Source organism: Gouania willdenowi, chromosome 10, assembly GCF_900634775.1.
Source record: "Gouania willdenowi chromosome 10, fGouWil2.1, whole genome shotgun sequence".
NCBI lineage: Eukaryota > Metazoa > Chordata > Actinopteri > Blenniiformes > Gobiesocidae > Gouania > Gouania willdenowi.
The window spans coordinates 17,184,553-17,204,448 of NC_041053.1; the positions used below are offsets into that span (position 1 = coordinate 17,184,553).

General features: G+C 36.6%; 1 protein-coding gene across 2 annotated transcripts in view; it reads left to right on the plus strand.

The window, feature by feature from the left end:
• spock1 (SPARC (osteonectin), cwcv and kazal like domains proteoglycan 1) overlaps positions 1-19,896 on the plus strand; it is a 182,659-nt gene that overhangs the window by 77,679 nt on the left and 85,084 nt on the right. Inside the window, exons 3-4 of one of the 2 annotated variants that reach the window (XM_028460389.1) lie at positions 11,082-11,090; positions 14,735-14,780. In XM_028460389.1, coding sequence (XP_028316190.1) covers positions 11,082-11,090; positions 14,735-14,780 — 55 coding nt within the window. The remainder of the gene's footprint in view (positions 1-11,081; positions 11,091-14,734; positions 14,781-19,896) is intronic. The other variant, XM_028460390.1, reaches the window with a different exon arrangement.

The window sequence follows — 19,896 nt, forward strand, 5'->3', positions numbered from 1 at the left end:
ACAATATAAACAGGTTCACAATATAATTATTTTTATAGTTTCTGTTTCCACTGTATCCAGAATAATAATAATAATTCTCAACAATAACTATTGATTAATTTGTCACATGACTTTTCCAGTGTTTGAGTTTGTTTTATTTAGTTTCACATCTACCTGTAGCTCTATGTTTTTTACACTGATGACAACTTGTTTGTAGTTTTATTTCAGACTTTTACAGTTACAGCTGGAAACCTTTGTTAATTAAATATCCTAGTTATATTACAGTAACCAAATTAAACTATATCAACTAAGTGAATTAATAAAATAACCTGTGTAAAGGCTTTTTCAAACTAAAAAAAATATCTTATGAAATCTGTGACCTGTTAAACCTGAACAACTGAAAGAATCAGAATCAAGAATCATTATTTCTTGGCAGAAATACTTTTAAACACTTGTTGTACATTCAGCTGACATAAAAATCTTGTTTTCAAATATGTAGAATAATTGTGAATTTATCAGTAGCAGTAGTAGTTTTAATATTTTAGTTAATTTTTTGCAGGCACCTTTTTTGTCCGTCAAATGTATTTAAAATAAACTAAAATTAAAGAGAGATGTTATTTAACTGTTGAACCTTGCCATAATTTTATTTATTTATAGATTTTTTTAAATTGAAAAAAAATTATGTTTATGGTTTTGGTCTTGGTCTCGGTCTCGGCTTGTCTCGGTCTTGGTCTTGACTCAGTCTCGGCTCCCGAAAGTCTTGGTCTTGTCTTGTTCTCGGTGCATTCTGGTCTCGGGCAAGTCTTGGTCTCGGATAGTGCGGTCTTGAACACAACACTATACAGTGCAGCAGATAATGTCATCATGGAGGTGGTGATCGGGTGGGGGGGGGGGTTCAGTGGGTGACTTGGGGTGTGTTCATGTGGATGGTGGCAGAGGGAAAGAAGCTGTTTTTGTGTCTCGAGGTTCTGGTCCTGATGGACCGAAACATCAGGACTTTACACGGACTTTAAACATGTTTAGTGCAAGTTTCCATCTTCAGGTAAGCTTTGGCGGTGACTCATGACATGCTGGAAATAATATTTTATATACATTCTTTCCAGCCCAGGACATAATATTTCCACTCGTCTAAGAACAGCTTTGAATTTCCCTGAGAGCTGGTTAGTGGAAGGCTGCCCAGGCTTCCTTGTGTGGATTGCTGCCTCTCTGACATGGACCTGGATAACTGTATGACAAAATATGCCAACAAAAAAAATCCTGTTGATACATTATCAATAAGAGTTTGCTTTGGTTTTTCTCAATCTTGGGTGTGTTTTTATCTGTGTTTGTGTTTTTGCCTCTTGCTTGCACATCATGAAATATTCAGGGAATACCTCTGTATGAACAAAAGAAGGCTGCCTGTCCACTCAAAGCATGTAAATAAGAGTATTGCTCAACTCTTGCAGCCAGGTAAACTGTATTTTAATTTTATTTTGTGTGTAAGATTTGCAAACTTGAATAGGCGTGTGAAAATTAAGGGTTGAACGACTTCATAATTTTACTTTATGTGCATACTAGTCAAGTCAACATCGACTAGTTGGGTGGCAGCCGAGTGCTGCACAACACCGGTCTTACCCCGCTAACGGAGCCTCCGTCCTGCACTGCTGATGTTTTCCATATCTGCTTAATACACAGACATGTTACCACTACAACAAACGTTAGCATGTATATTAGCCATAGTATCTGCCTACCAGCTGCAGTTTGAGCACAAATCAGGAAGGAGCGAGAAATGCGTGATGTTGTGCTGCCTTGCCGTGCAGGGGTACTAGGACCCTTGTTTGCTGTCTTGGGCAAAAGTCAGGTACTGCGACTTGTCGACGCCACATAGACAGAGTTGTGAGACAACACTAAAGTGGACTAATCGACTGGTCTGTTCAACTCCTAGTGAAAATATGACTGAGCTTTTCTCCATGCATTTGCACTTTCTGATGAATACATTGATTTTTTACAATGAAAATGTTGAAGCAATTACCCACAGAAATTCTTATTCTTTAAAAAATACTTTTGTTTACTATTTATAACTCCAATATTGGTGCTTTATACAAACATTCTCAGCCTTATAAAAATGGATCCATTAACTTTACACTTTTTCGCTGCACTGCTGAAACAGCATTGTACATTTTAGGATTCGAATGGGTGTATTCACACCTGTCTGTTTAGGTACAGGTTTGTTAGGATGTGAGAAAACAGCAATCACAGCACATCTTCTTGTCATTAGACGGAGCACGCCATTATTTTCATAGGCAGTCTGGATTCATGGTACATTATTACACTACAACTAGAGGAAAGCGCAAAAACAAACTAGCCACACACGCTGTTGTGCTCCATGGTTACTGTTTTACCCACCATTTTTCTTTCCAGGATATCTGACCAATGAGAGAACAGCTGCTCCGCACATGGCATCTGTTTACAATTTTATACCGCTACACATACGACCTAAAGAAATTATGCAACAACTGTATTAATTTAGGGCACTATTCTCCCATGCGCTTAAGTCAGAAAAGCCGTGCAGCGGCGCTATTTTTGGCTGCGTGCTCTATTCCCCCTGTACTTAAGTCAATCACTGCATTCATGCCTTCATCCCAGTTACGCAGTCTGGGTGGAGCTGCCCTGAAATGTGGGCGTTCCCATTAAAATCTGGCCTTACGCGTATTCTGCTGTCTGCTTAAGTTCTTTTCTTCTTTCGCGCTTTTGAATATGGAATAAGTACAGCGCCCCGATAAGGTGAACCATTATATTGCAATAGTAGTTTGGACAGAAAAAATCTATCCAAAATGTCAGATTGTTACACTGTCACGCTTTCACGGTATTCAATATGTTCACATTTAACAGTTCTAGACAGGACAAAATGTGTTACATTTCATTATATTTTATCTGTGCCGTCCACTCCTTTTTCTGCAGAGATGGTAGGTGCTGCAGTGATGTCCAACTATTTTCATACCATGTCTAACATAATGCCACAGTTTGATCTACTACAGCGTAAATAAGTGAAACGAGCTGTCATATGTGGAGGTTGGTGAAATGCGCATGAGAGGATGGACCAGAAACTGTTCCCACACATTTAAATGAGGTTCAGCTTCAGTTCAGACTCGCTCACATCAGCTCCATAAGTCATTAAACAATTTATATTTAAAGCTGTGTATTATGTAGGAAGCCAGTGGTTCTATTTCACTGCAAACATCTGTCTCCTTTGTATTAAAGCAGGATGCTCTGCGGGAATATTTCCTTAAAACACCAGCGCTTCACACTCGGCCACACTTTAGAGCAGGTTTCGTGTTAATGACAGATGATGATGATGATGCGCTGATCATTTCTGAATGCAGGAATGGAAGAAGTTTATAAAATCCGGTTTTAATCTATTGTTAGTATGAGGGGAAAGAAGGAGATATTCTAACTGTGGTTCGGACAGAAGAATGCAGCCGATCCTCACACTGCAGTAATCTGATCAATAATTTGATCAAATCAACCTGTTACATTGTTTATCAACAAATTAAAAGTGCGCTTGATCATTTTTATGGATTTCAATGACATTTACAGGCGTTGGAAAATTTCCATGTTCCTTGATTTCTAGACAGCCTTAAAAAAAAATGACATCATGGCCCAGTCCGCCTCCTTGGCTTCAGAACGCTTTCTTTCACAGACTACACGTTTTTGGTCTACTTACGAGTGGTAGGCGTGTCAGGAACCTGGATCGGAGAATACGCGCAGGAGAGCGTGCATATTTGCAGTTGTGTAAAAAAGTGTCTGAATCAGAACAAAGCAAAGAGCCAGTGTGAACATGAACGTCAAAAATCTCACAAACATCATATTCATCTCATACCTGTCAAAAAATAGATTGTACCTTTACAAAGACAGCAAAATTAAGATTTCTATTTCACATCTATGAAAAATCTATTTTTCTTTTTGTTTGTAATCCACTTTGGTTTTAAACAAATTTTACATTTCTGAAAAGTCTTTGGGCTCTCGACTAATCTAAACAATGGTCTCCTCTTAGATATTGTATGCAGCATGACTCTTCACATGGTGGTAATGGAGATGCCGAATGATTTGTTTTTTTTACACTAGCAAAGTTTGAACTACAGAACTACATATACTGTATATTCCCCCAAAGTTACTTGGAAGAAGAAATAATGTTTTCCTCCTATTTTGATTTTCTGTAATATGTAACCAGGAAGGCTTGACGAGATTGAATAATTCCTTTATCTTCTACCACATAATAAAATAATCAGTAACACATAACTTTAAATTGTATACATAAGGCTGACATTACGCTGTCATTGTTTTGATGGTGGTAGCTTCTGATTGAGAGGTTGGGGGTTCAATCCCAGTGTATACCTGTCTATGCATCAAAGAGACACTGAACCCTAAGTTGCTCCCTGTGGTTGGCCAGCACCTTGCATGGCAGCTCAGTCCTATGGGTGAACGAGTTGAAATTTTAAAGTGTTTTGGGACTACTTCAGTGTTATATATAAATATATATATATATATATATATATATATATATATATATATATATATATATATATATATATATATATATATATATATATATATATATGTCATAAAAGGGCTATATAAATCAAGTCCATTTACCATTTAACCCTACCTAACCCCAGAAATGCCAACATAGCTCCAAATGTGTATATTTATTTAGTGTAAGGTGTCATAATAGTAATAATAATCGCTTTACAGAATTAAGGGATTATTCTTTCACCCCACACTTAGTGGGGGAAAACTACCATTGTAGCCACAGCTGCCCTGGGGCAGACTGACGGAAGCAAGGTTGCCACAGTGCGCCATCGGCCCCTCTTTCTACTTTTAACATTGTTGTTTAATGACATCACATTGTTTGGTGTTGTCCATATTAGTATCACACCTGCCAAGGAAGACCAAAGTGTCCTCCTAGTCACACTCAACATTCCTTACCTCTGCATTCTGCAGAGCTCCATCACAAATGTGGTGCAGAGTGTTTCTGAAATCCACTCTGCTCTGCTCTGCTGTGCTGTCTGCTCACAGGGCTAATATATATCTTCTTCACAGGGTGCCAAACAGATTCCAGACTGTTCTCCTTCTGTGGGTAGGGTGTAGCCTCAGGATGAGTGCAGAGATTTGGTTTAGTGGAAGTGATAAAGCAGAGAGGATAATTTGGATAATACAGGGAAAGGATAACGAACGGATTGAATTTGGGGAAGTTTCCAGAGCCATGAATAAATGGTATAAAGTATACAGTAAAATTTTAATGGTGTTGTGTTTCCACTGAGAGGCCAAGTTTGTATTCTTATATCCTGCTGAGGGCATCTTTTTTTTGTACACCAGTGGTTTTCACTATTTTAATATTCTTAGTGTGTGTTTGATCAGACTGAAAATGACTTGCTAGTGAGTATAGCATTACATGTGTTTATTGTTTGCTATTTTTGGATGCAAGCTAATCATACCAGGGATTTGTTGTTTCTTGTTTGTTCTTGTGTTCTTGAATTTACTTTATACTTTTACCGTCACACACTTCCTCAGGGATCTTCAGCTCCTCATTTTAAACTGTAGATAGAAAAATAATTACTTGTAAGCCCACCAAGTACTGATAGAGACCCAAGAGATAAAATGATTTTGGGGTTTGTAATAAAGAGAAATCCATTCTAAGATTTCCCCACTATGGAAAAGTAATCCTTAATGTGTAAACATGCTTGTTTTAAAGTTATACCAAGAGAAGTGGAACTTTGGAACTAAAGACAAAATAGAAGCAAGGTCTACCTAAAAACAGTGTATTGGCATCAGACTGCATAAGTGCTTTCAACAACAATTTCCATGTGTTATTCAGAGTCGTCAATAGTAAAGTGCAAACTCATTCTTATACGGAACAAATATCAATAATTTCATGAGGCGCAAAGACCACTATTGGAATTTGTAATGGATGTTTTTTTTAAAAAATCTATTAAAATCTGATTATTATGGAACTCATTCTAAGTCTTGGAAATGAGCCAACGCTGGTCAGACGCTCACAGAGAAGAATTTATTAAACCATCAACAGTTACATGCCCTCAGACACTCTGAGCTACAAAACGTTCTTGGCTGAGTGCTGCCCATCATTCTCCTTCTGTATGGTTAAAGGATCTACGTGTGATGCCCAATTTAGTCTGAACAGTAGGAGAAAGCAGCTCCAGATGATCCTAATCTTTGTAAACTGCCTTAGTTCAGAGTGACTGACAACAGGTTTACCAGAACAAAATGTCAGACAAGACACAGCAGAATGTGCGGACTCAGTGAACTTGACTCTAATCTGGCTGAATGGGGAATTCATCTCATTATGATGTGTATTATATACATAGACCAAAGATGAACAACTTTTATCACAGCAGCGGCCTCAAAAATGTTAATGTCTGATCTGAGAACAACATTATCAACATGCATGTCAACGTTTAGAAAAATGACCAATCTGAGCATTAATACAGGAAAGAACAAACTATTTTATCTGTTTGTTGTCATTATGTGTGCTTTTGTGAGTTTTTAGTAATTTTGTGAGCTTTGTAGTCATTTTCTTGGTCATTTGGGGAATATTAGTTATTTTGTGTAATTTTCCATTCGATATGTGTGTTTTGTGTGTCCTGTTGTAATTTTGTCAAAATTGTATTTTGGTGCTTTGTTAATTTATCAAGTCATTCCCATATTAAGGTTGTTGTTTTCTGTATTTTTGTTGTCATTTTATTAGTTTCATGAGTCATTATGTACTTTTGATGACTTTTTGGGATATTGCTGTTGTTTTGAGTGTTTTTTGAGATATTTGTGTATTATGTTGGGCTTTATTTTACATCCAATTTCTTGAATTACAATTTTTGAGGGAATTGTTTTTGGAGCCACACAAAATTAGACCAATTAGACCGCTAGTTGCACTTGTCTGCCAAAGACAATATCTTTGAACTGCTATCACTACCTACAACTACTATTGCAACATTGTTTTTAAAGGTCTCCATTTGTTCTAAGAACTCTAAAAACATAGTATTTGAGGTTTATTTTCCCAAACTTTTAGCCTCTGAAAAGTCACTTTCTGAGCAAACAGGCTGATTTGTGGCCTACTTGTGCATATTCGTGAGTGGGCGTGTCTATAGACGGGACACTGACTTCCTCCTCCCCGCACGGTGATGTAGGGCCAGAGGACGGCCCGCCCTCCTCCCACCCACTCCGTGGCTGAGCTCATGCTGCTTTATAAACACGAGACAGAGCGTGGGGGCGGGGCGTTCACTGGTACATGCATGAACTGTAGAAAATACATACAAAGCACTTCGCGGAGGACACTGAAATGCTCACCTTCGTGTTTACATGTCAATCACGGCAGAGAGTTTCCTGAAGGCGTGGCTTCTCCAGCTCAGTGCTGCATCAAATTCGTCATCAAAGTGGAAACCCGTCATCAAATTGGAGCGAGATATTTGGGCTCACCCTGCAGTAAGAAAGGAGCAAATCACCCTCTAGCTAACGATTGTGGGATAAATGAAAAAAACACTTTAGGATGTGTATGAAGCCCTAATAACACTTTATGGTGTTTAAAGCACAGAAAAGTTGATTTAGCTCTTTACCGGTACTTCCTGGTTAAATTTATTGCCTATTACTAGCTGATAGCCTCTCAGGGTTAAAACTCTTTCCTCATTCTGGAAGGTGAGGCTTCACACAGTGTATGTTTTATAAACTTAAATAGAGCTAAAATATACAAGTCATAAACTATAATTTGGCCGCCCAGAGAAATGGCATCAACCAAGAAATATAATTACTGACACAGTATCACAATGCACCAATGACTGACGTTAACTCATATTGTTCCGTTAACAATCATCACAATACAAAACATCATCAAAGTGTTTGATTTATTATTATTTTTTAGCCCAAGTTAGTCAGTTTCATTCTATGTCTATGTAAAATACATGCAGTGTACTGCATAAAAAACTATTATAAGCCATGACACCCCAAAAATGTACTGCTACTTACTGCTCTCTATTGACAGGGAGGCAACTTTGTACGTTATATCACAGCATAACACATCAACTAAGCTCAAATTAACCTTTTTTAACCATTCTCACAAAAACTTGAACACACTGATCTCTTGGGGTGAAGTAGTGTTCTGCTTTACTTTCGTTAAACATTTATAATTTCCAAATTTTGCAGTGACACACCAGCAAAAACCAACAGTTACACATAAATCCAGGTCAGGATATCAACAATCAGATTAAATTGGTTGTTTTTTTTACAGCAATGCAGGATGTTGCCATAATGTTTTTTTAATTGTTTAAAGCAAGCTGCCAATGAGGAAATGGCCACAAGCATAAAAGTATGAGGCAAGTGTTATATATGGTCCAGCTGCTTTCAAGTGTCCAATTAAACAACCTTTGAGCGCTAAAATCTGTGTTAATAAAACAAACCCTTTGTTGGGTAGCACTCCTGCAGATAGCTGCTGGGTGATAACACTGATAAAATGGCTCTAATTGTAGTCTGCATGGTAGTAAAAAAAAAAAAAAAGTTTGTTCTGTAGCAAATGCACGTTTCACTGCTTTAATTTGGAAGCTGGAAATGGAGCTGAACCCAAATGGTAAATGGTAGATAGACTTTCTCTTTATTGCACCTTCGATCTACTAACAGTCACAAAGCTCTTTACACTGTGAGTCACACACACACACACACACTACTGGCCATGCTGCCACTGTGTAACGATGCTCATCCACCTCTGTGTTAATTGTTCTTCGGTATGTTGTCCAAGACCATTTTCCCTCTAGTTTCCATCTGTGGATACATCAAAGTGTCCTCAGGTAATACTCTGAACCTCAAGTTGCTCCCAGTGGACTGTGAATATGGAGCTTTACAGCTTTCTCAAACGTTGTGTGTGATTGAACAGATACTTTCATACTGGGATGGAAAAAAGTGTTCAAAGTCAATATACCAAGCAAATGAATTTAATCCAAACCCAGAGATCAATTACACGCTTTATGACTCAACAAGATGAGCCACTGTCACACAACAGCATTCAATAGATTCTATATCTATTTGCAGGTTGCGCTGTCTTGTTTCCTCTGGATCCCATAGTGTGATCCCTTATTGACATGTTGGCCCACTTTCTCCCCCTGGGATGCTGACTGAACACTACAGCTGAATTTAGCTCGATTGCTGCCAAACAGCAAAGTCTAATAGACCCCCTGACTGCAATAGGGAAGCTGTTTAAACATATACACACACTCAATTAGCTATAATTAAAACTGAGGCACTGCTACATAAATGGTAGACTTTCATCATCAAAGAACCCAACTTTTATGGACAACTGCTGTTTTATATTATAAATAGATTTATTTAATTAAATGCCAAAATATCTCTAATTAAAAAGTTGAATTGGCAACAAGCTCTATACAGAGTAGTAGTTTCCTTTAACACCTGCATCTGAAAGTGTCAGCTCCATCTCTATCGAAGATGATATTACAATAATGACACTGTTTTATATCCTTGTAATAACTGTACAAAGTTTGAATGACATTGAAGCAGGGGTGCAATGAGTGAAACATTGAGTTAATGCGTTTGAGATGAGCACACTAAAATATTAATGGGGATCTTGGGCAAAGAAAGGTCATCCCTTTGACTTAAGCTGAATATTAAGAGGACTATTAGCAGCACTATGATCCATAAGTGGCAGTCTGCTCAGAGCTGCTGGTCTCTGACCACAGCCGCAGTGTCCTGATGGGCACAAGTAAAGGCTGTTATCTCATGAGAACAGATGACACACTTTGTTTTGTGCTGATAACATGTTTGTGTCTGTAGTTTGACTCAAACTCTGTAAATGACTCAGATTCAGACAGAGCTTCAAAGATTGGTTCTAGAAAATAACATTTACATTCAGGTGGAGTATTGTTCTAAACTTTAATCATAAAACATGTAACCAGTACACATGTGTGGAGTTTATATTAAGCCTCCAGTGGAGATGTGTTAAAATGCCTTTGAAGCCATTGCAAAGACTGCAACCTTGCGTCACAGAAGCAGACTTAAATGTTTTCCTCTTTCAGGATGGAAACAAACTCCCATCAATGCAGACATAGGCAAATACACTAAAGAACAACATATATGCACAAAGATACTCCAAAAACTCCCAAGACAACTACAAAAAAGGCTCAGAAACAACTAAAATGTAAAAAAAAAAAAAAACAACAAAAATGCACAGAAATAAGAGGAAAATATCTTAAAATGACAACAGAAATGTACAAAAATGACTCAAAAACACAATCTGACAAAAAGAAAACACAAAACAAAAGCAACAATACACAAAAATACAACAAAAGCTCTCATTATATGAAAAATAAAATAAATGAAGGAAAGGAATCAGATTTCCTTTATTAATCACCACAGGAAATTGCTCTTGTTACAGCCACTGAAGAAAAATCACAAATAAAAGAATAAAACGTTTAACAAAGACAAAAGAAAGAATAAACATTAAATAAGTGTATAATTAAGTAAAAGACTGTTAAAAATAAGGATCAGATACACACACATTACAGTAGTAAAAAAAATCTAGTAAGATTATTGATAATAATAATAATAATAATAATAATAATAATACAAATATGATAGATATTTACAAAAATAGTACAAAATGTACAAATATGATACAGATATTTACAACAATCAAGCTGTGAGTTTACGGTGATGAATTATACAGTTTGATCGCCACAGGCAGGAGTGATTTCCTGTGGCGTTCTGTGGAGCAGAACGCAAAACATATGAAACTAAAACAAAAATAGATATATATGAAATGTACTACAGAAATACATCAAAATGACTCAAAAACACCAAAAAAAAAGAAGTGAATGAAAAAAATAACAGAAAAGAATACAAAAAACTACACAAATGATTGCCAAAAAAAGACACACAAAGTGAGTATTGTGTGTGACTATTTTATACAAAATATCTCGTTGGGCACAGAACTCTTATTGTGAAGCGAAGGGTTGTATTACTAGGTGATCAACAGAACAAAAAAATTCATTACCACTGACCTTTATTTTCCTTCTCTCCCTTTTCTCCTCCATTCCTCTGCAATCATTAAAAAGGAAGCAGAGGTAAGTAAAGCCAATGTCCTTGTAACATGGTTACATTAATGCAAAACACAATGCAGAGGTTGCTCTGCCTTCGGCGTTGTTGTGTTTGTGTGGTGGTTGTTTGTCAGGCAGCAGATAGTCAGATGTGTTTGAATTCAGGTCAGATGTGGCGATGGTCAGGTCAGCATGGCAACGTGCAGGTTATTAAAGGACTGCTGTAGTGTTTCTGGCAAAATCTGAAGGAACTCTTTGATTTATTCTCATCAAAGACTTGTTCAACACAAATATTTCTTGTGGTTTTAGTCAAACAGCGCTGGTTCCAGTTAGCAAATATTTTGCCAGCAAGCCTGAATATATACTGAAATTTAAACCTTAAGCTCTTTAAGCTCATATCTGTCAAAGTTGATTGAACTCAAGCACTATTAAGTTTGACTGAATCATTCCTTTCAGGGTCAACTTGGGGTAGTGGTAGCCTAATAGTTAAGGGAACGCACTTGTTTGAATCCACCGTTAACCCTAACTGCTCCCCAGGTGTTAAAAGCAAAGAACACATTTCTTGTAGTACATGTACATACTGTATGTGACAAAGTATGGTCTAGTTTTTCAAAATTTCATCAAGTTTATTTGCAGTGCAGTGAAGACATGGTAGAGAAGTTTCAAGTAGCACTGACTTGAAGTTTTAAACGTAAGGCTGACATAACGCTGTCATTATCTGTCATTAGCATGAATACAGTGTCATGAAGGCTGCTAAATTATGACACTTTTGGAGCTATGTTGGCATTTTATGGGTTAGGTGGAGGGTTCTAGTGGGGTTAGGGGTTAGGGTAATGAATGACAGCCTTCATGACACCTTATTTATGCTTACTTATGACAGGTGTAATGTCATAATAATGACATTGTAACACCAGCCTTATGTAGTGTATAAACCTTCAAGTAAAGTGTTACCGAAGTTTGTTTATCAGCTGGCTTCGACAACGAAGGCTACAGCTAAGCTACATACTAATATTTGATGAGTCAAAGTATGTAGTTGAATCCAGTATTGCTTCTTTGAATAGTGAGGAAATGCCCCCCATGCCATCTCCTAACCCAGGAGTCTGCAACCTGTGGCTCTGGGGCCTCATGTGGCTCTTTGACTCTTATGTAATGGCTCCCTACAGCTTTAAAAGAAAACTATTGAAATAAATAGAGGCTATTAATGATTAATGACAAATACTTCATCTCCTGCAACATCTACAGACCATCAACTTTCCTACACCTGTGGCTAACCTTAAGTTTTAAATCCCTGGTAAAATAACTAAACCAACAGAAACACTATTCTAGAAGAAAATATAGATTTTAATTGTGTGGGAACAGATTAATTTAACCACCAATGTACAGGTTAAATATGCATGTTTTATGTGTGGCAAGAAATGAGCAATTAGCATGTGTTGACCACATGCTAATTGATGATCGTGATCATGATTACTTTTTGTAGCTTTTCAAATAAAAAAAAAGAATGTTCATGTAAACTGAGATGTGTAAGAATTTGAAGATGCAAGATACTGTTTTATTTCTTGATGTCAATTTATTTTTTTAATTTTATTTTAAACTGTTTTTAATTTTCCATTGACATGATCAATATAAATCAAATTAAATTAAATCAAATCTGTATTGTCTTTGGCTCCAGGAGGACTTTAATCCAGGTGTGATGAGGTAAAATGGCTCCTTGCAGAGTAAAGGTTGCAGACCCCTGTCCTAACCCATGTCCAAATAACAAGCTTTACACAATTGTAAACCCACTAGACCAGAGACTGAAAACAAAGGCAAACTAACAATGGGCTTGTTACAGGAGAATTTCCACTGTCAGGACTTTTCTCAGAATGGTCAAATGTTCCCATAACTATCTGTTTCAACCCACAGACCCACTGCTGTATTTTCTTACATATTATTACTATAGCAACAACACAACATCTGTATGGTAAAACAAACCTGTCCCACAACAACCTTAGTGTAGCACACATTCTCTATGTGTAGGTAAATAATCCATTGCTTGGTTAATTCTGCTTTATTAGAGGAACAGCTGACACTTGAAGATTTTCTTCATCAGCAGTACTTTTAAAAAGAACGGGGGCTTTAAGCTGGGTTCACAGAGTCGATGTCTGATTGGATGAACTGTTCAGCCTCTTTTATGGTTAAAACCAACTGCTGGGTGGTAAATAAAGTAGTGTTTTATAACTCTTCTACTAGCAACTCACCAAACTGGCCACAGGGGCAAACAACAATGCTCAGGCGCTTTTTTTTTAGCTGCTTCTTTAGGTCCTGGTTGATTGGGTGGAGCAGGGGTTTTCCAAAATGTGGTAAAAACACAGAAATCATCAGGCCATGGGGCTGATGTAGTTTCAGGTAACAAACTACCCAGAATGAAAAGTCTTTGGTGAAAAAGTATTTCATCTGACATTTTTACATTACGTTTTGGGCAGCTAGAATGATATTTATTTGATAAGAACATGATATTGTAAATGAAAGCAGTGGACACACATTAGGTATTATTGGTAGTTGTTATTCATAGAATGGTGTTAGATGTATGGGTTAGTTATGGGTCAGTCGTTTCTTCTCTTTGGGCTGTGTCCTCACTGCCAAGCATCTTTTTATTTCTCTCGCTCTCGCTCTCGCTCTCTCTTTCTATATATATATATATATATATATATATATATATATATATACATATATATATATATATATGCCTCTTCCTTTGCTTTGGCTTTTGCTGAAAAATACTGAAAATGGAGATGTTGCTTTCGAGTTTACTCTGGTTGATTCACAAAGTGTTACTGACACACCTCGCATACCCCCCGCTGAGTCCCACACAGCACGCTCTGAATATTATAGCTTGACTCCTGTGTGTGTGTGTGTGTGTGTGTGTGTGTGTGTGTGTGTGTGTGTGTGTGTGTGTGTGTGTGTGTGTGTGTGTGTGTGTGTGTGTGTGTGTGTGTGTGTGTGTGTGTGTGTGTGTGTGTGTGTGTGTGTGTGTGTGTGTGTGTGTGTGTGTTTGTGTGTGTGAGTGCGTGCGTGTGTGTGTGTCAGCTTGCTTGTTTATTTTCTTTCTGTGAGGTCTGAGACCTGGGAACCTTCCAGGGTCAGATATTTGAACCTTTTGTTGAGTGGTTGCGCTGAGATTACACAGAGTTAAGTTTAAAAGATCAATATTTCAGGAAGAGGCTGAAAGTTTAAAATCTGTTTGAGACTCTTATTGAATGTTAATAATGCTCAAGGATATTAGTAAAGAATTTAAAGTTTTAGATGTGTTGTTTTTTTTTATTTTTTTAAATCATATTAATCTTTTGTTAATTGTACTATTTTAATTACTTTTAGTTAATTTAATACACTTTAATAATGCTATTTTAACTTGTAAAACACTTAAACTTTCGTATTTTTCCTTTAATTAGAAAAAAAATCAATAGGAGTATTCAGGAGAGTATAACATTAGAAATCATGGAATTTTATTGCAGTAATAGAAAAATACTTGCCTTGCAATCAATCATTCTAGCCTTTATGAACTAGATAAATATGTATAAATGAGGGTAAGCTATTAAATAAACTGTTTAATGTCTGGATTAATTGATATATTAGTATTTTCTGCTTAGTGTACTGTTTAATATTATCCACTTTCTGTATTTTCCTCACAGGATGACTATTTCAAAAGCTGGGCTCCTGCGAAGTCCCTCGACCAAGGTGAGTTGTATGGTTTCTCTGGGAATATTTGGGGAGATATTTCACCTTTTGTGTCAGTACGGTAGTTAGCGTGTTGTGTTAGTGGCTGCATTGTTTTAATTTAGCATACTGTTGAATTGTAGATGTGACTTTTTCTAAAAGTACTAACACCCGTGCAGTTTGGTTGTCAAATGATACCCTAATTAAATAATCAACTCGATATTAAGGTTATCTTATCATTCAGTGTTTCACTTGTGAAAATGATTTTTACAAACAAAAATCATATTTGCCCGTGATTAAAAGAGAACAAAGGCATTTCCAGGTTGTTTTGTGCTATTTATGTCACCCACTAATGTGCCACAAATGAACTTTCATTGCAAACAGCCTTTATATTATCTCTAACTGTAGAGTGTGTTTGGTCATATCATCAGCACACTACAGCACTCACTGCCTTAAACAGAAAAAGGACCTAAATTTAACACATTCACATTTCTGCTCCGTATGAAACTTTAAATGTTGTTTCTACCTCTTTAGGATTTAACGCCACTAAGGCTTCAGAGACTTTACTTCCCTGCTTCATGCTGAAATCAAACATTCTTCACCCTTTGTTTACTCAGTTTTACAGCCATTCCACAGCATTTTCCAAATGAGCCTATTGTGCTGTTCATTGAGCTGCTGCCAAAATCCAATCATAAATGTGTGTGTTCTGTGTGCACCCGTGTCAGTCCATTTGTCAGAGGGAAATCTGTTGTGTAAGGGCTGACATTAATTTACAATGAAAAAGAAAAAACCCTATCAAATTTTACTAAATGTAAAATGAAGAATTGATCACATCACCAGTTAAATGCAAGAGTGCAGTTCATAGAGCAGCTCAAACCCTCAGTGACTGAATCAATACGAACAGAAACTCGCTCTCATTGTGTGTGTGCGTGTCCGTGTGTGTGTGTGTGTGTGTGTGTGTGTGTATGGTTGATATGAAATTTCTCTCGTTTGTTCTGATTCCACGCCAGTTTTGTTTTGCATAGGTGCTCTAGCTCTTCAGGGAAACACTTGATAAGCAGCTTTATGTAGGCCAGCTCCTCATGGATACTCAGTTACTTTTCTTTTTTTTTTTTGGAGTTGAGTAAAACATAAGATAAGCTTTAATATATGCCTTTAACCATGGAGACAGATTTAAGGAGATTATAAGATTCTTCTTCCCAAAATCCAGGTCTGATTCATATGTTAAGTACATCTACAATGTGTCTATACAGCTGTGCAGCTCTCATCTGTGAGACTCTGTAGGGTCTTTGGAATTATAATTATTAGTTATTTTATTAATTCAGAACAACAAATCTATGTTTTTAAAGATCCTTTTGATTCTTTGTTAATGTTCATGCAAATCTATTTAGAGTAAATGTCATTGCCACTCATTCTTTCTTTACAAACTAACATCATGAATGCATATTCGAGACAAAAAGCTAAAATCTCCCAATTTGTCAAATTTATGCACACACATTCATGAAAGAACTCCACTCATCTGGCTTATACTATGAAGCTGGATAAATAAATCTGGGATATCTATCATTTGGTAGGCTTCACTCAAACAAGCATTCACAATCCCACAGCAGCTGTACTACGAAGCTGGTTATCAACATGTTAACTTAAGCCAGCGTTTATGTGCTCACATCAAAGGGGCGGAGATTGAAGCGTTGACAACCGCCATTCACAAAACACAATCCACAACTTAACCTAATCCCAACCAGGTTAGCCTTTCAGCTTCAGTTCCCATGGTGATTTAACCTGGTAAGAAGTTAACCAGTCGTAGTACAGGATGCAGAGTAAATCCAGCTTCTTCACTATCACATTCCTACATCACCGTGCAAAGGTGATTGAAACAGAGAAATAGAAAATGGTTGAATTTCCCATTTGAATTTTTGTTTTCATCTCCACTGTTTGTACAGATTTTCTCGCATTGCATTGTGGGATGTGGAGTCCTGCATGTTAAAAGATGCATCAAAGTGTTTTTTTAATTTATTCATACCATGATTTCTACTCTTTTTTTGCCAGACAATGATTGCAACAGTGTCAGTGACACCATTGCTATTGTAATTTGTTCCCACTATTCCCTGTGATATCAAAATGAAGTAAAAATACTTCTATGCACTGGTCTCCACAACTCTACATCCCACAATGCAATGCACAGGAGTGTCAACAAACAGAAAAAATAAGTTCAAGCGGCAATTCTGACTTTTTTTTCTTTCTTTTTGGAGTAAAAGAAGAAATAATGTTATGTATTTACACTATGTAGGTGTAATTTATTGGATCTAACTTGCTGTTCCTCTGTCCACTATTCATGAGAAACTCCTTCATGGTGCGGGGAAGTATCTAATAAAACAGCTGTTTTTCATAAATGTGAATAAAGAAAGGAGCAATAAATAAAGTATACCTATATAGCTATCTATATATTTGACTATTATAATCCTAAACTTTTTAATCATTAAATATGTTTATACCACTTAAATGTTATGACAGCAATATTTTGGAGCTCTAACATGATTTGTTGGTAATCGTGCATTCACTTAATTTTTCACAGCTTTACTGCTGGGAGCACTTTATAAAAATCCCCTCCATCACTACATCCACACGGAAGGCTCTGCTGGGAGAAATGAACGGAAACACAATTAGGCAGCGCATAAGTAATGAGAATCAATCCGACCACCTTGACCCTCTTTAGGGATATTTTATTGGTACCGTGCGCCTGAATCCCTCCATCAGTTAATCCTGTTGACATGGTATTAGTGCCCAAACTTTAAGCTCAGCCTGTGACTCCAGTGTGTTTTAGCATTAGTATGAGTCATGTGATTTAAAGTGATTCATGATGCAGCAAACCTGAGTGCTCTCCCTTAACAAAACAAGTATGCCATCCTGCAGTTTCACTGGCTCCATCAATAATAAATAGACCTTAAAAGTACCTTTTTGACACTTAACAAATGTTGTCAAAAGGCAAACGTACAGTTGTTTAAATCTTCCATTGCGATTCATTTTCTAAACCAGTGGTTCTTAAACTTTTTTGGCTCAAGTTCCCTTTTTCTCTAACTTTTGAACCATGAACCCCCTTTGTCCGACCAGAACATTTTGCTCAAAATTCTGTGAAAAATAACTTTAGAGCATAATGATTAGATATCCCGATACAACTTTTTCATTTCCGATATGATACCGATATTGCAGCCTTGCACATCAGCCGATACCGATATTGATCCGATATCAGCATGAATCATACATGTTTTTTTTGTTTTAAAAAAAAAAAAAAAGTAGTGTGGAATGTTGGAAAAGGCTTGATCAAGTGATGTCACTCAAACAGAGAACAATAGTCAGCAACAGTAGATATGAGGAAAACTGAACCATTTATTATTAACAGATTGGTTACAAACATTTTACCCTTCAACATAATATCTACAGTATTCTACAATTGAATTAAAAAAATAAATAAATAAAAAAATCGTGGAAAAATAGGGAAAATCTGGAAATTCGTTTTCAGGTTAATATCGGACCAATATTGATATCGGATCGGAACACCCCTAATAGTGATCTTGGTCTAGGACCAAGACTGACCCTTGTATTTTCAGGTCATGTTCTAATCAAGATCATTTTTAATATGTGCTTTTGGTCTCATTTTGTGTGTTTTGTTGTTGTTTGTCTGTTCTTTTTATTATTCAGTATATTTTACTGTTATTTTGTGTGTTGTTTGCATTATTTAAAATATTCTCTCTCAGTGTGTGTGTGTTTTTGGTGTCGTTTTGTGTATTTTGTTGTTGTCTGTTTTTTTTATTATTCAATATTTTTTTGTGTGTGTGTGTTTTTGGTGTCATTTTGATGGTGAGTTGCTGGTAATATTTAGTAGGATTATCATTTTTAACTAAAAATAAACATTATAAATTAAAACCCCATACAGTATTTTATTGCTTTCATTTGTTAATTTTTCTTTCTCATTCTCTCAAGTACCTCGACGCGTACCTCTAGGAGTACACGTACCCCCATTTGAGAAACACCGTTCTCAACACTATTGTGTTACATTATGTTAGAGTGAATAGAGTTTACGCCCTTGATAAGTGCCAGTCACTCACAGCATTGGGATGGAAAGATATTCACACAACACTGGACACACATTTGTAAGTATTATGATTACATTATGATTATGATACACTTGTAAAACTGGAGGAACACATGTATAGTGAACCCATGATATTGAAGCAAAGAATCAACCCAGTGCTATAATATGTTTTCCATGTAAAATCTGATTTACATTTTTGTCATATTTTCATCCAGTTTGGAATATACTGTATTTATGAATAATGCTTTAATGCATTCAGTTTTTGCCTTTCAGGTAAATGGATGAAAGGATGATTGCATCAAGCTGTCAACACAAAGCTTGATTTTAAACTTAATAGAGCCACAGAATTTGTGGCATTAATCACCAGATGCTGAATTCACTCTGATTAATGAATCCCTTGGTCGCCCTTGGAGACTAATCAGCAGCTGAAAGGTTGTTGGGGAAAATCCACTCTCTTGATAAATCATTCTACGATTAATGTTCACCTTGGTTACATCTAATGAATGAATTCAGCTAGAATTCACAAGTCCAAATGTGGTCTGTTTGTGTGAAGATGTAAGTGTGAGGAGGTGTTTGTGTGTGTATTTGATTTCCTTTCTCTACACTGAAAACACATTTTTTCGTCCTTACCACATAGAAATTATAATCAGATTTTGCTATTGTCTTAGAATAGTGGTTTGTGACATTTTGGTGGCTTCTTACATCCAAAACCACCACTGTTGGCCCCGCCCCTCCTATAAAAAACACCGTCTGACTCTACGACCTGTGGTGAGTAGGTTGGATTGGGAGAATTGTGAACAGGGAGGTATAGTTGGTAGTTAGCATAGCATAGATTGTTCTTTAGGTATGTTATAGTATAGACTGGGTGTGTCTAAAAGGCATTTTTTTTAAATTTCCAGCCTAGTCATTCAAAAAGTCAGGGTTTTAGTTACTCTGTCTTATTTTACAGTGATTGTCAGCTAACAACACCTTATGAGTCGTACACACGAGACAAACTGAGAAAAAAAAAAAAAAAATACCAATAAATTAAAAATATGGAGCTGT